The sequence below is a fragment of the Propithecus coquereli genome, unplaced genomic scaffold (assembly GCF_000956105.1).
Source record: "Propithecus coquereli isolate 6110/MARCELLA unplaced genomic scaffold, Pcoq_1.0 Scaffold193, whole genome shotgun sequence".
NCBI classification, from domain to species: Eukaryota; Metazoa; Chordata; class Mammalia; order Primates; family Indriidae; genus Propithecus; species Propithecus coquereli.
Window position 1 is genome coordinate 2,773,564 of NW_012144190.1, and position 13,808 is coordinate 2,787,371.

A 13,808-nucleotide genomic window follows, 5' to 3' on the forward strand; every position below is an offset into this window, starting at 1 on the left:
TAACTTTGCTAAATTTTCTTAATAATTCTAATGATTTATCTGTATATTCATCTCGATTTTTCTATAGACACAATCATGCCCCCTGTGAATAATGACAATTTTATTTCTTCTCTTCCAATCTTTATACTACTGATTTCTTTTTCTTACCTGGTGCATTGGCTAGGACTTCAGTATAATATTCAATAGGCATAGTGGTAACAAATATCCTTATCCTTGTCTCATTCCTGATGTCAGGGGAAGACATTCAAATATTTCACCATAAATGTGATAATACTTTTGATCAGATAAGGGAGAATCCTTTCTGATACTAGTTTGATGAGAATTTTTTAAAATCATGAATTGCAGTTGAATTTTTATCAACTGCTCATTCTATATCCATTGAGAGTATCTTTATTTTCATTTAATTTGTTATTGTGATTAACAACATTAATTTATTTTTACACTTAACCTCCATTTCTGGATTAATTCCCACTCAATCAGGGTGTATTATCTTTTTTATACACTGACACATTTGATTTGATTTTCTTTTCTGTAAGATCCCTGTTAGATTTTGATAACGAAACTATGGTGACATCATATAATGTGTTGGGAAGTGTCCTCCCTTTTTCTATTCTTTGTCTTTTCTTTTTTTCTTTCTTCTTCTTTTTTGTTTTTTAGAGACAGGGTCTCATTCTGTCATCCACACTGGAGTGCAGCGGCAGCATCACAGCTCCCTGCAACCTCCAACTCCTGGGTTCAGGTGATCCTCCTGCCTCAGCCTCCGGAGTAGCTGAGACTACAGGCATGGGTGACCAAGCCCAGCTAATCTTTTTCTACTCTTTGAAAGTGCTTGTGTAAGATTGATGTTATTTAATTTTTATATGCTTGGAAGAATTCACCAGTGAAGCCTTCTGGACTACAGTTTTCTTTGTGGGAGGATTTTAAATTACAAATTCAATTTCTTTTATAAAAATCCAGCCACTCAGATGTTCTATTTTATTTTTAGTAAGGTTTTCAAGGAATTTGCCCATTTTATCTAAAATTTCAAATTATTTGCATAAGGTGCATGATATATCTCTTATTATCATTTAATTATCTGTAAGATCTATGGTGCCAAATATTAGTAATTTGTGTCATTTCTCTTTTTTTCTTAATTAGAATCACTAGAGTTTATCAATTTTATTAGTTTTTTCAAAGAATAAACTTTGGCTTCGTTAATTTTATAATATGTTTATTTCTGTTTCATTGATGACTGCTCTTATTTTTAATACATATTTCTTTTTTATTTTTAAATTAAATTAAACAATTTTTTTTTTTTTGAGACAGAGTCTCACTCTCTTGCCTGGGCTAGAGTGCCGTGGTGTCAGCCTAGCTCACAGCAACCTCAAACTCCTGGGCTCAAGCGATCCTCCTGCCTCAGCCTCCCGAGTAGCTGGGACTACATGTGTGTGCCACGACGCCCGGCTAATTTTTCTATTTTTGGTAGAGACAGGGTCTTGTTCTTGCTCAGGCTGGTCTTGAACTCCTGATCTGAAGAGATCCTTCCGCCTCGGCTTCCCAGAGTGCTAGGATTACAGGCGTGAGCCACCGCGCCCCGCCAATGCGTATTTCTTTATTTGCATTCAATATGCTATTTTTTTTCTAGCTCTTTAAGGTGAGCACTTAGATCACTGATATTCTTAAGTCATTGATTTTTAACTTCTCTTCTAATATATGCATTTAAAGCCATATTTGGTTTCTGAGAACTTCTGTAGCTACACTACACAAATTTTTGTTACATTTGTATTATTATTCAGTTCCAAATATTTTCTAATTTGATCTGAGCATTATTTTAGTGGTATATTGCTTACTTTTGAAATATTTTATGACTTCCCAGTTATATTTTTATTATTGGTTCATACTTAATTTACTTTGGTCAGAGAACATACATATGATTTCAATTCTTTGAAACTTGTTGAGGTTTGCTTTATGGTCCAGAATTTTGTCTATTTTGGTAAACGCTTCGTGTCTATTTGAAAGGAATGCACGTTCTGCAGGGCTAGTATGTCAGGTCAAGTTTGTTGATCACTCTGTTCAAATCTTTAATATCTTTACCGATTGCTCCTTCTGCTAGTTACTGAATGACTGCGGGGATTTTTCCATTTCTCCTTTCAGGTCTGTCAGCTTTTGCTTTATATATTTTGAAGCTATATATATTTTTGTTTTTCAGACAGGGTCTCGCTCTGTTGCCTTGGCTAGAGTGCAGTGGCATCATCATAGCTCACTGCAACCTTGAACTCCTGGACTCAAGCAATCCTCCTGCCTCAGCCTGCAGAGTAGCTGGGACTACAAGTGCGTGCCACTATGACCAGCTCAGAAAATCTTGCCTTTTATTTACGGTATTTAGTTCTAATTACTTAAAAAAATCTTTATATGATATTTAAAAATTCTCGAACATATACGAAGTAAACAGAACGAACTCCCATATACCCAACACCCAGCTTTAACAATGAGGGGTGGGGAACCTGTGGCCTCAAAGCCTGTGGCCCTCCAGACCCCAAAATGTAGCCCCTCAACTGAACCCAAACTTCGCAGAACAAATCACCTTCTTAAAAGGATTTGTTCTGTAAACTTTGGGTTTAGTCAAAAGGGCACACTCGAGGATCCAGATGGCCACATGTGGCCCCAAGGCTACACATTCCCCACCCCTTCCATGCCTCACCCCTCACTTAATATTGTTGTTTTTTTTAACAGTTCTTTTTTTCAGGTAAACTTTACATACATTAAAATGCACAAATCTTCATGGAACAATTCTGACAAAACTCCATTTAGTTTAATGTAATACTGATATATTTGTTTAAATCTACCGTTTTGCTATTTGTTTTCTATTTGCCCCATCTATTTTGTCTATTATCTTTTTTTCTGGCTTTCTTTTGTATTTATTATTATTATTATTATTCCATTTTCTTCTGTTACATTGATAGTTATATTCTTTTATTTCTCTTTTGGTGGCTATTCTAGAGAATGCAATATGCATTCTTGGCTTATTAAAGTGTTACTTTAAATTAGTACTTTGACCAATTCTCGGACCATGTGAGGAACTGACAACACTTTAATTTCCTTTATCCTCTCCTGCCTTTGTGTTACAATTGTCTTGCATTTTAATTCTACATATATTTTAAGTTCCACAAGATATTGTTTTAAGCAGTCAATATTCAATTTAGATTTACTACATACCTCCTGGTATTCCTTATTCTTCCTGCATTACCTAACTTTCATCTGGGATCACTTTCCTCCTACCCGACAAACCCCATTTAGAACTTCTTTTTGTGAGGGCCTGCTGAAGATGAATATTCTGTTTTAGTTTGTCTGACAATGTCTATATTTTGGCATACTTTTGAAGGAGGTTTTCACTGGGTGTAATATTCTATATCAACAATTGCTTTCTTTCAGCACTTTCAATATGTCATTGCATTATTTTTTTACTTCTACTTTTTTTACTATTTAAAAGTCAGCTGTAAGTCTTATTATTGCCTCTTTGAAAGTAAACTGTCATTTTCTGCTTTCAAGATTTGTTGTTTTATGTTTTCATAAGTTTTATCATCATATACCCAAGTGTGGTTTTCTTTGTGTTTATTATGCGTGGGGTTGATGTCTTTCATCAGTTTTGTAAAATTCTTGGCCAATAGCTCTTCAATATTGTCTAGTCTTCATTCTCTTTTTACTCTCTTCTAGGACTCTAGTATGTGTTTGTTAGACTTTTCCACCACGATGTATATGTCTCATATGTCTTTTACGTATTTTCCATCCTATTTCACTGTGATTTGGTCTAGATATTTTCTATTGAGCTGTTTTCTCCTGGGTCTAATCTGTAAAACCCATCTACTGAATTTTTATTTTAATTAATGTATTTTTTCAATTCAGAATTTATACTGAATTCTATTTTTATTTTTCTGTGTTGGATTCCAATTCTTGGATGAAATTATCCATCTTTTCATGTATTTTTTTGGGAGCATATTAATCATGGTTACTTAAAGTCTGATAACTCCAATATCTGAATCACCTTTAGGTACATGCTTCTATTGTATGTTTTTTCTCTTGGTTTTCAGTCATTTGGTCTTGTTTGCTGGCCAGACTAGTAATTTTTAGATTAAATATGAATATTAAAATATGTATATAATTATACTATCTGGGTGGTATTATCTTCCTTTAAAAAGGATTTAGTTTTCTTCTTCATGCAGCTGTAGTGTGGGCAGATCATCTTGATCCAGTGAGGCTGGTCTGTTTTTGGTTCTCCCCTACTTCTAGAATGTAGCTTTTCCCTGCTGTTATCTGAAAGCTTGAGGTGTTTAGCAGGTCTCTCCTCCGTGGCAGGCCCTGAGTTCCAGTTCTTGTTTCCCCTGGTCTGTGAGACTACCAAATTCTCTTCTTAGGTCTTTACTCTTTGGGCAGCAACTTTCTGCCTCATTTCTTGGTTTTTGCCTGATTTCTTAGTGTTCGCTGAGCATAAGCACAACTTGGGAGTTGGCAAATGCCCTGAGGGGAAATTGCAGGCAGCATGGCTCACTTCATTACCCTTCCCTTCTCTCTGGAGTCTGATTCCAGTTTCTGGCTATATTGGTTGCCTATAGTTACTTTTGGTGGGAGAGATAGTTAGCTACTAGCTAACTGTTTGCCATCATAGTGGCAAACAAAAGTCTGGATAATCTTTCTGATGAGTAAATAGGTTTATGTTACTTCCTTAGTTATAACACTTAGATCACTTCCCAAGTGATAACATAACATAAAAAAGTCTTCATCACGGCCTAAAGACCCTACATGATCTGCCCTCCACCCACCTCTACTTCTGTGATCTTATCCCCTATTTATCTCCATCAGTAACTGTGCTCTGTCCACCCTGGCCTGTTGGGTTTTGATTAAGCCAAGCCATTTTCAACCTCACGACCTTTGCATTTGCATTTGCTATGCCCTCAGCCTGAAAATCTCTTCCTCCAGATTTCCCCCAGAAAGGATTTGCTCCATTATCTCATTTCAGTGGCTTTTCATGTGTCAGAGTGGCCTTCCTTGACCACCCTATCTGTAATATTACTAGGTCCTGTCTGCTTAGAATTCTTTTTCTGCCTCACATTGCTTTATTCTTCACAGCATTTGCCTGATACATGTTTATTGTCTGTTTCCACCACCAAGCTCTATGAGGCTGGAGCTTTGTCTGGTTCATTGCTTAATCCCCACTGCCTAGGACAGTGTTGAGGGTTCAATAAATATTTATTTGTTGAACTAATAAATTCTGTGTTATGAATGAACACTTTTCCCCCCAATAACACAATCCCAATAACACTAGGGAACATCAGACTTGGGTAACTGAGTAGAAGTTGGGGCTCTCACCCAGATGTGTGAATCTGCTGGGAGGAAGATGCTGACATTAGTTGAGATGCAGCGATTGCAGAGGGGCCTGTGGAATTTTCTTGGAGGAAGTTAGGCCTAGGAGGGAGCGGAGTCATCAGTCCTCATCCTTTACTGCCTTCTGCCTCGCTAATTGGGCTAATGCTCAGTTACACCTTTAAAGACCCTGAGCACACCCTATCCACCTCATAACACAATAAATGGGAGGTGGATACCAGCTACCGATAAAGTCTTAAATGCAAAGAATAAAACCTCATAGTTAATAAAAGAAAATGTAGGTGAGTATTAAGGACTTCTTTTAAAAATCTCAAAAGGATGAACCATAAATCAAAAAATTAATTTGAGTACATCAGTAGTGAGGATTTCTAGTCACTGAAAGACCCCCTGGGCCAAGGTAAGGAGAGATGATGGACAGGGAGAAGATATTTGCAATGCCTAAAATCAACAAGGGATTAAAAAGTAGGCTACAGACTCCTAGAGATCAACAAGAAAAACATAGCAACCCCAACAGAAAAATGGAAAAGGATTTATAGAAAAACAGGCAATTTGTAGAAAAGAAAATCCAAAAGACTAACAAACATGTGATGAGGAGCTTGAGAGATTAGTAACCAGATAAATTCCCATTAAAGCAACAGGAACCTACCGTTATTAGATTGGCAGACATCAACGAGCTGAATAATGCTATGCCATGTAGGGTTTGATCAGAGAATCAGAACCATTATGAGTTATGTAATGAATTAATTAAACTAACTGCTTTAACAGCTGTTGCTTTTAACAGCTTTATTGAGTTACAATTCACACACCACACAATTCACTCATATAAAGTGTATAATTCAATCCTTTTCAGTATATTCACAGAGTCATGCAATCATCACCACAGTTAATTTTAGAATATTGTCATCACCCCAAAAAAAACACCCACATCCCTTAGCCATTACCCCCACCTCAATCCTCCTTTCCTCCCAGCCCTATGTAACTACTAATCTACTTTCTGCCTCCATAGATTTGCCTTGTTAAATACAATTTATAAGAGGCCATTGGTTTGGACTGGGCTCCTGTACTAGGTCCCAAAAAGTCCAAGCCAAAATACAGTCCCTCTTGCTGAAGTTCCACATCATCAAGCCGAAACTAAGTTGTTTATCTTACTTTCTGAGAAATCAGGTATGATCTGACTGGTGTCCTTATAAGAAGAAGAAATTTGGACACAAACATATATACACTTGCGGACAAAGAAAAGACCACAATGAGTGAGAGAGAGGGAGAGAGAGAAAGAGGGAGAGATACATTACAGCCAAATCTCCAAACAGGCCAGTTTTAGCTGGCAAGATAAAGAAGTCCCCTCTTTTTAACCTTTTCAAGTAAAGTAACTTTGAAACAGTTCATCATTTTTTGTTTTCTGTCTCTGCTTTCCTCAGCCCTTCTTGGTCTATGAAACCAACCCCTTCTGTCCATCTCATTGGAACACTCATCCTATTTGATAGAATGAGGTGTTGCTCGATTCTAGAATTGCATATAATAGCCAATTAAGATCTTTGCATTTGCTGTATTATAATTCTGTCTTTTGACAGCCTATTTTGGACATTTTGTTAAGTGGAATCATTCCACACGTGGTCCTTGGGATTTACTCTGTGGATTAGAGCCATGTGATTGTGGGAGCTGGATGAACACATCTGCGTAAGTCTGTTGGCCCTGTGTCTGGCGCTGGGCTGGCCTTGGGGAAGAGAAGATGGACATGAAGCTGGGGAGCTCAAGGACAAACTGGAACCCTGAGGATGTGCTAAAACCTGTGATGATGAACTGTAACCTGTGCCAGTCTCTCGCTGCCTACAAGTCGCCCACTTCAACCATTCAGGTAGAAAAGCTGGCATACTTTGGGGCTACACACAAAATGAGCTCAGGATTTCGAGTCAGTGAAGGTCTTGTGGGTTCCATTGCTGACTATCTTGGCCAGCAAGGAGAGCCACAGCTCTATGACAACAGGCATGAGCTGCAACTGTACCCCACTGCACCCCAAACTTCCACGTATAAGCCTGGCCGCTGCTTCATTTCTGCCTTGCAAATCCTAACGCAAATGTCTGCTGCAGCCAATGCTAAACCAGTGTAGGGAAAGGAATTCTGGGAAATGTAGTTGTAGCTTAGCTGAATTAGCATAATACAAAACCACCCCAGCCTCCAAGTGTCATTAAGGTTTATGGAATCCTTGTGAATTCGTAGAGGGAGTAGGCTGATCAGGGCATTATATTTAATCAAAATCGGTGGATGTATGCCCTGCAACCCCACAATTCTATTACTGGTTATAGCCCCCCAAGCCCCTCCTCCCTACCCTCTGACCCATAAGGGGACACATACGCCGGTGTTTATTATAGCGTTTGTAATGGCAGGAAATCAGAGACCACGTAGGTGTGCACCACTGAGAGAGTGGAGAGATTACCATGTGAAGGTTGACCGTGGAGTTCTACACAGCAATGGATTGGATGATATTGGACATGTCAACAGTACATGGATGGTTCTTGCCTGATGTGTGTTCCCTGAAAAAAAAAAAAGAAAAAAAAAGAAAAAACAAACAAACAAAAAATACTACATTGATGGATCTGAATGATGGCGCTGGAAAAAAAGCCCCTTCAGAATGACATGCGAGTATGTAATACCACTGATGTAACTTAAAGATACATGCACAAAAAGGAATAAACACAATTTATAAGAATATTTTCTGTTATGTTGTGTCTGCCCTAAAATTCGTGTGTTGAAACCCTAACCCCCAGTGCCTCAGAATGTAACTGTATTCGGACATAAGGTCTTTAAAGAGGCCACTGAATTAAAATGGGGTCTTGTGGATGGGCCCTAATATGACCTGACTGGTGTCCTTATAAGAGGAAATTTGGACACAAACATATATGCACATGCAGTAATATGAACCAATACAGGGGTCAAGCGGACAGACAGGACTGGAGTGAAGGAGTTGGGGGCTGAGGGCAGACGGCTGGTGGTGATAGGGTCGGAGATGGAGTGGAGGATGGGGCTGGAGGTGACAGAGTTGCTCAATAGAAGACAGACAGGGTCTGAATGAGAAAACCGGGCCTGGAGACTTAGGCAAGAGCTAGCACAGCCAGATGTCATGCTCAGGGATCTAGGGTTGGGGGGATCAGCTTGGGGACAGATCCTGAAAGGAGAAGGTGTTGATGCATGTATGAAAAAAATTTATTTCCATATAGTACTTGGAATGGGGTCTGGCGAGGGGTACATGCAGGTTCTCCCTGGTCCCTACCCCTATAGCTGCTGGGAGGGTCTGAAGATGTACAGGAAGTAGGTCTTGCGGGCGGGCAGCCTGGCATGGGAGGAGCCCTGGGTCCCCTCTTCGAGGACGTCCTCACGGGTGCCCTCGCGGAGCCCATCCCGGATGGCCTGCAGGCGGTGTCGCTTCTCACTGAGCCAGTGGCTGCCCTCTGGGGCATCCTGGTGGGATTTCCGCCGTGGCAGCTTCATGATCCAGAAGGCCACCCGGGGATGGGGCTCTGGGTGAAAGCTGTCCATGGCCTTCCGGATGGGCAATAGGGCCTCCTTCTCCTCCATCCTAGGTACCTGGGAGGAGGAACAAGGAGACCCTTTCTCACTCCAAACAGCAACCCCAGGATGCTCAGCCCCCACTGGCTTATTCAACCCACTTTGCAGCTGACAGAGTGCTTTGGTCATTAAAAAGCCCTCTCTAGGGTTTACACTTTCGGATTAAATATATTCTGAGGTTTATGGAATACTTTGGGATTGAAAATATGTTTGGGGGGGTTTCAAAGGGAGGTATAACAGAACACTTCAGGGTTTATAATGCCTGTTGGGATTACAAAGCACTTTAGGATTAAATACTCTCTGAGGTTTAGAAAGCACAGTTTGAAATGTACAAAGCACTTTGGGACTAAAAGCTCTTGGGTTCATTAAAGAATCATGGCCATAAATGCAATGTGTTATCTTTGATTGAATCCTGGATCAAAAATAAAATCAGCTTTCAAGGACAGCTTTGAGTCAAGGGAGGAAATTTGAATATGGATGTCTATTCTGTCCTTGCTTTTCAAAGTGTGGGCTGCTATTAGGCAGCAAATTAGTGGGTCCCACCCCACCCAGACCTACTGAATCAGGGTCTGTCTTCTAATAAGTGTGTGAGAAGCCCTGTAGGAGATTATGGGTTGAATTGTGTCCTCCCCAAATTCATATTTTGAAGTCCTGACTTCCAATACCTCAGATAGTGACCTTATTTGGAAATAGGGTCCTTGCAGATTTAATTAGTTAAGATGAGGTCATTAGGTTGGGTCCTAATCCAATGTGACTGGTGTCCTTATGCAAAGGGGAAATTTGGACATGGAAATGCACACAGGGAGGACGCCATGTGAGGATGAAGGCAGAGATCAGGGGATGCTTCTACAACCAAAGACCTCCAAAAATGGCCAGCACCCACTGGAAGCCAAGAGAGAGGCACAGAACATACAGATTCTCCCTCAGCTCTGCAAGGAACCAGCCTTGCTGACACCTTGATCTTGAACACATAGCTTCCATAACTGTGACACAACAAACTTCTGTTGTTTAAGCCACCCAGTTTGTAGTAGTTTGTTATGGCAGCCCTAACAAACTAATGCAGGAATAACAGTTTGATAGCAACATTTTCTTGGATGTCAAACTGGTACTGTGGTCTTGTGGGAAAATATAGTATTATTATTATTATTATATATTTTTTTGAGACAGGGTCTCTGTCACCCAGGCTAGAGTGCAGTGGCATCATCATAGCTCACTGCAACCTCGAACTCCTGGGCTCAAGAGATACTCCTGCCTCAGCCTCCTGAGTAGCTGGGACTACAGGCATATGCCACCACGCTTAACTAATTAAAATATATATATATTTTTTGTAGAGATGGGGTATTGCTATGTTGCCCAGGCTGGTCTTGAAATCCTGGCCTCAAGGGATCCTTCCACCTTGGCCTCCCAAAGTGCTGGGATTACAGGTGTAAGCCATGGTGCCCAGCTGGGACTATATTATTCTTAGGAGATTCTGCTCAAGTATTTAGGGGTGAAGTGTCAAGATGACAGCAATTTACTGTCATATGGTTCAGAAATAAACAAGTAAAAATAGATGAAATCTTGCAAAGTGTTAACAAGAGGTGAATCTAGGCCAAGGGTTCTCAACTGAAGTCTGGAGACATTTTGGGGTGTCACAACTGGTGAGGGTGGGGATGCTACTTCTGTCTAGTGGGTAGAGGCCAGGGACACTGCCAAACATCCTACAGTGCACAGGTCAGCCTCCACAACAAAGGATTATCCAACTCCAAATGCCAATGGCGCCAAGGTTGAGAAGCTGTGGTCTATGGAAAAGAGAATACAGGCATTTTCATTGTGTTACTTTTAAAAAAACCTACACTTTCCTGCAGGTTTGAAATTTTTAAAATAAAAAACTGAGAGCGTATTAGACGTGTGGAAGCCATATAGGGTTACCAAGAACTAGGGGATTCTTAAAACTTTTTAGGAATAAAAATACTTTGATATTTGCAAAGCACTTTGTGATTAAAATCACTCATTAGTTTACAAAAGGTGAGATACCCAAAGGATTTGGAGTTCGTAAAGCACTTTGAAATTAAAAATCACATTTTGAAGTTTACAAGGGAGAGGTTTACCAAAAACTTTGGGATATATTAAAAAATACCCTGGGCCGGTGTGGTGGCTCACTGCCTGTAATCCTAGCACTGTGGGAGGCCGAGTTGGGAGGATTGCTTGAGCCCAGGAGTCTTGAGGTTGCAGTGAGCTGATGATGCCACTGCACTCTAGCCTGGGAGACAGAGTGAGACCCAGTCTCAAAGAAAAAACAAAGTTCTCTGAGGTTTGCAGAGCACTTACTTGAGGTTTGTGAGGCTGAAGCTTACCAAGCAATTGAAATTGAAAGCACTTCTGAGTTTATAAAACACTTTAGCACTCACAAAACCCTCTGGGGTTTACTAAACAGTTGGGGATGTATTCTGAGGTTGTAAACCTCATTTCTCAGAGTTGGTTTGTCCCTTTTGAGAAATGACAAAACTGAGGCCCAGAAGGAGGAAGTTCTACACAGAGGGAGGGAGAGGAAGGGTCAACTCCTCTTCCTCTCCTCCTAAACTACAGAAAATATTGGGGCCTGGACACTTTGAGGGTGGGGCATGTCCAAACCTTCCAGTCACCCTCCAAGCTTCCCTCTGCTGGCTGGATGGATGCCACCACCTTCTCGGAGATCAGCACTTCTCCTGTCTTGTTGTCAGTCACCTGTGAGGATTGGATGACAGAGTGCGAGCAAACCCACTTTCCCCCTCTGCCCTCCTTCCCTCTGGCCATGTACTGTAGCATGAGGCATCAGGTGCCATGGGGAGACTCCAGCAGGGCGTTCCTGCATAGGCACCTTGTCAATCTGGAGGCGGCTGGAGAGGGTGTTGTTACCCAGCCGGCGCTCCTGCTTCTCCTCTTGGTGGTAGTTCCTAGGGAGGCCCTGGAAGTCCATGGGGGCGGAGAAGAAACTGTCCATGCCCCGAAACAGGTCATCCTGGGGTCGGAAGAGGGATTGGTGAGCTGCTGGACTTCAGGTAACCCCAGACACTTGCAGCACTTCCAGGATACCCTTGAGGTCTTGCCCCATGTCCTACTCTTCCCCTTCCTTCTCTGTCCTCTGATGCTTGGGGCCTGACTTCTGTCCTATATCTCCCATTCTGTTTCTATTCCCCATCCCATTGCCTTACTACTCCTCCCCCGCATCTGTCCCATTGTCTCTGTCCCCATCCCTCTCTCCTCTTGTCTCTTTGTTTTTCTCCACTCTCTTATCTCTGTCCCATCTCCCTCTCTCTTGTCTGTTACCTTCCCTCTCTTCTGTTGGTCTCCCTGTCGCCCTGTTTCTCTGTCCCTCTGACTCCCTCTCTTCCTTTGTCCCCGTCTGGCCCCAACCCGTCTCCTACTCTGTCTCCCTGAATCTCTTCTGTGTACCTCTTCTTCGCCACCAACTCTCGCCATCGCTTACTTTCAGGAAAAGTCGGCTGAAGGCTTGGAGTAGGTTCTGGAGGCCTAGAAGACTCAAGGAGCTCTCCTGGGCGTCAGCATTGCGGTTAGGGGCTGCAGAGGAGAGGGACACCAGGGCAGAGGGGAGCAGCAGCAGCAAGACCAGCGGTTGCCACATGGTGGGGCGAGCGGGGAGGCTGCGGCAAGGGTAGGGGTTAGAGCTCCCGCCCGGACGAGGCCCGGTCCCCGCAGTGGCCACGCCCCCCCCAAGACACCCTTCTGCTCCTTGCCCACGCTGTGTCTCCAGTCCAGGCAACTCCCCACATAACGCCCATTTCCCCCACTCCCTTTTTCTTCTACTCCTGCTCCCTGCATCCTGCCACGGCGCCCTCCTCCCAGGCCAGGCTCTTCTGCGTCCCGCCTCATACACTGATCTCTTTCCTCACTTTCGCCCGCATTCATACTCGGATCTCATTCCTCACCTTCTCCCACGTCCCGCCCCTTCTTCTGGGCCTCGCCCTTATACTAGACCACAGCGCTCGGTCAGCGGACTCCCAGACTCCGGCGGCCCAAAGACAGTTAAATCCAAACAGTTCTGGGCTCGAGCCCAGGCGGGATACTTGGAGCGTTGGATGCGCTCCGCGAGCCCTAGCCACGCCCCTAGGACTGACAACGCCATCCGCTTACCTCACCCTTGTACCCTGGTCTTTAATTCATGGCCACGCCCCCGGGGCGGAGCCACGCCTCTCATTCTTCATTAACCACACCCCTTAAGCTAGAGCCGCCTGCTCGTTCCCCTGGCCACGCCCATATAGTCAGACCACGCCCCTGCAGGTTGACCTCAGCTGTGGAGCCCGCCACCCTGCTAGTGCTCTAGTCTGATCCCCGCCTTAGCGTAGGAGTCCCGCACCAATCGCAGATGGCCACGCCCCTTGAGAGCCACGCCCCTGCACCTGGGCCACGCCTCTGTGCCCCAGATCTTGCCCCGAGCGCCCTCAGTTTCCTTCCTCCCTCTGCTCGGAGACGCCGGAGTCTGAGCAGTTATTCTAGTTCTCTCGCTCTTTAATTTTATATCTCTGAGCCTTTCTCCGTGACCCTGCTCGTTTTCCCGTTCGGGTTCCACTAAAAAGCCCCACTCTCTCCGGAAACCCTAAGTCCAGTCCTACAGGAACCTGGAATTAGGGCTCCCTTTTCGCTCGGGACCCCAAGTGTGGACTCCGGCCCCCCCGTCTCGTGAGTCTGAGCACCCGGCCCTTTCGACCTTAAGGAACCGGGCTCTAATCCGCCTCCCCTCAGGCACCCAGGCTCTCTCCTGGTCCCGGGACATCCACCGCCTCCAGTCCACTACTAGTGCGTGTGGAAGCGGGAGTCCTCACCTCTGTGAGCCTCCAACGAACTCTCGGGGGTCTTCCCCACGACTATTAACTGTGGCCTCGAGGCCAAAGGAAACCGTGTTGTCA

The 13,808-nt window shown here is 43.4% G+C and overlaps 1 protein-coding gene across 2 annotated transcripts; it reads right to left on the bottom strand.

Annotated features, from left to right (window-relative positions):
* Positions 1-8,544: 8,544 nt before the first annotated feature.
* Positions 8,545-13,011, bottom strand: DKKL1 (dickkopf-like 1). 2 transcript variants are annotated; one of them, XM_012643222.1, is made up of 5 exons: positions 12,831-12,935; positions 12,371-12,545; positions 11,762-11,902; positions 11,536-11,628; positions 8,545-8,940 (listed from the first exon to the last, which is right to left on the bottom strand). In XM_012643222.1, exons 2-5 carry the CDS (start codon positions 12,524-12,526, stop codon positions 8,629-8,631), a joined length of 702 nt encoding a protein of 233 aa, XP_012498676.1. In that variant the 5' UTR covers positions 12,527-12,545; positions 12,831-12,935; the 3' UTR covers positions 8,545-8,628. The 2 variants fall into 2 exon arrangements, with proteins under 2 accessions (XP_012498676.1, XP_012498677.1); XM_012643223.1 differs by lacking the exon at positions 11,536-11,628 and having other exon boundaries at positions 12,831-13,011.
* Positions 13,012-13,808: the final 797 nt, after the last annotated feature.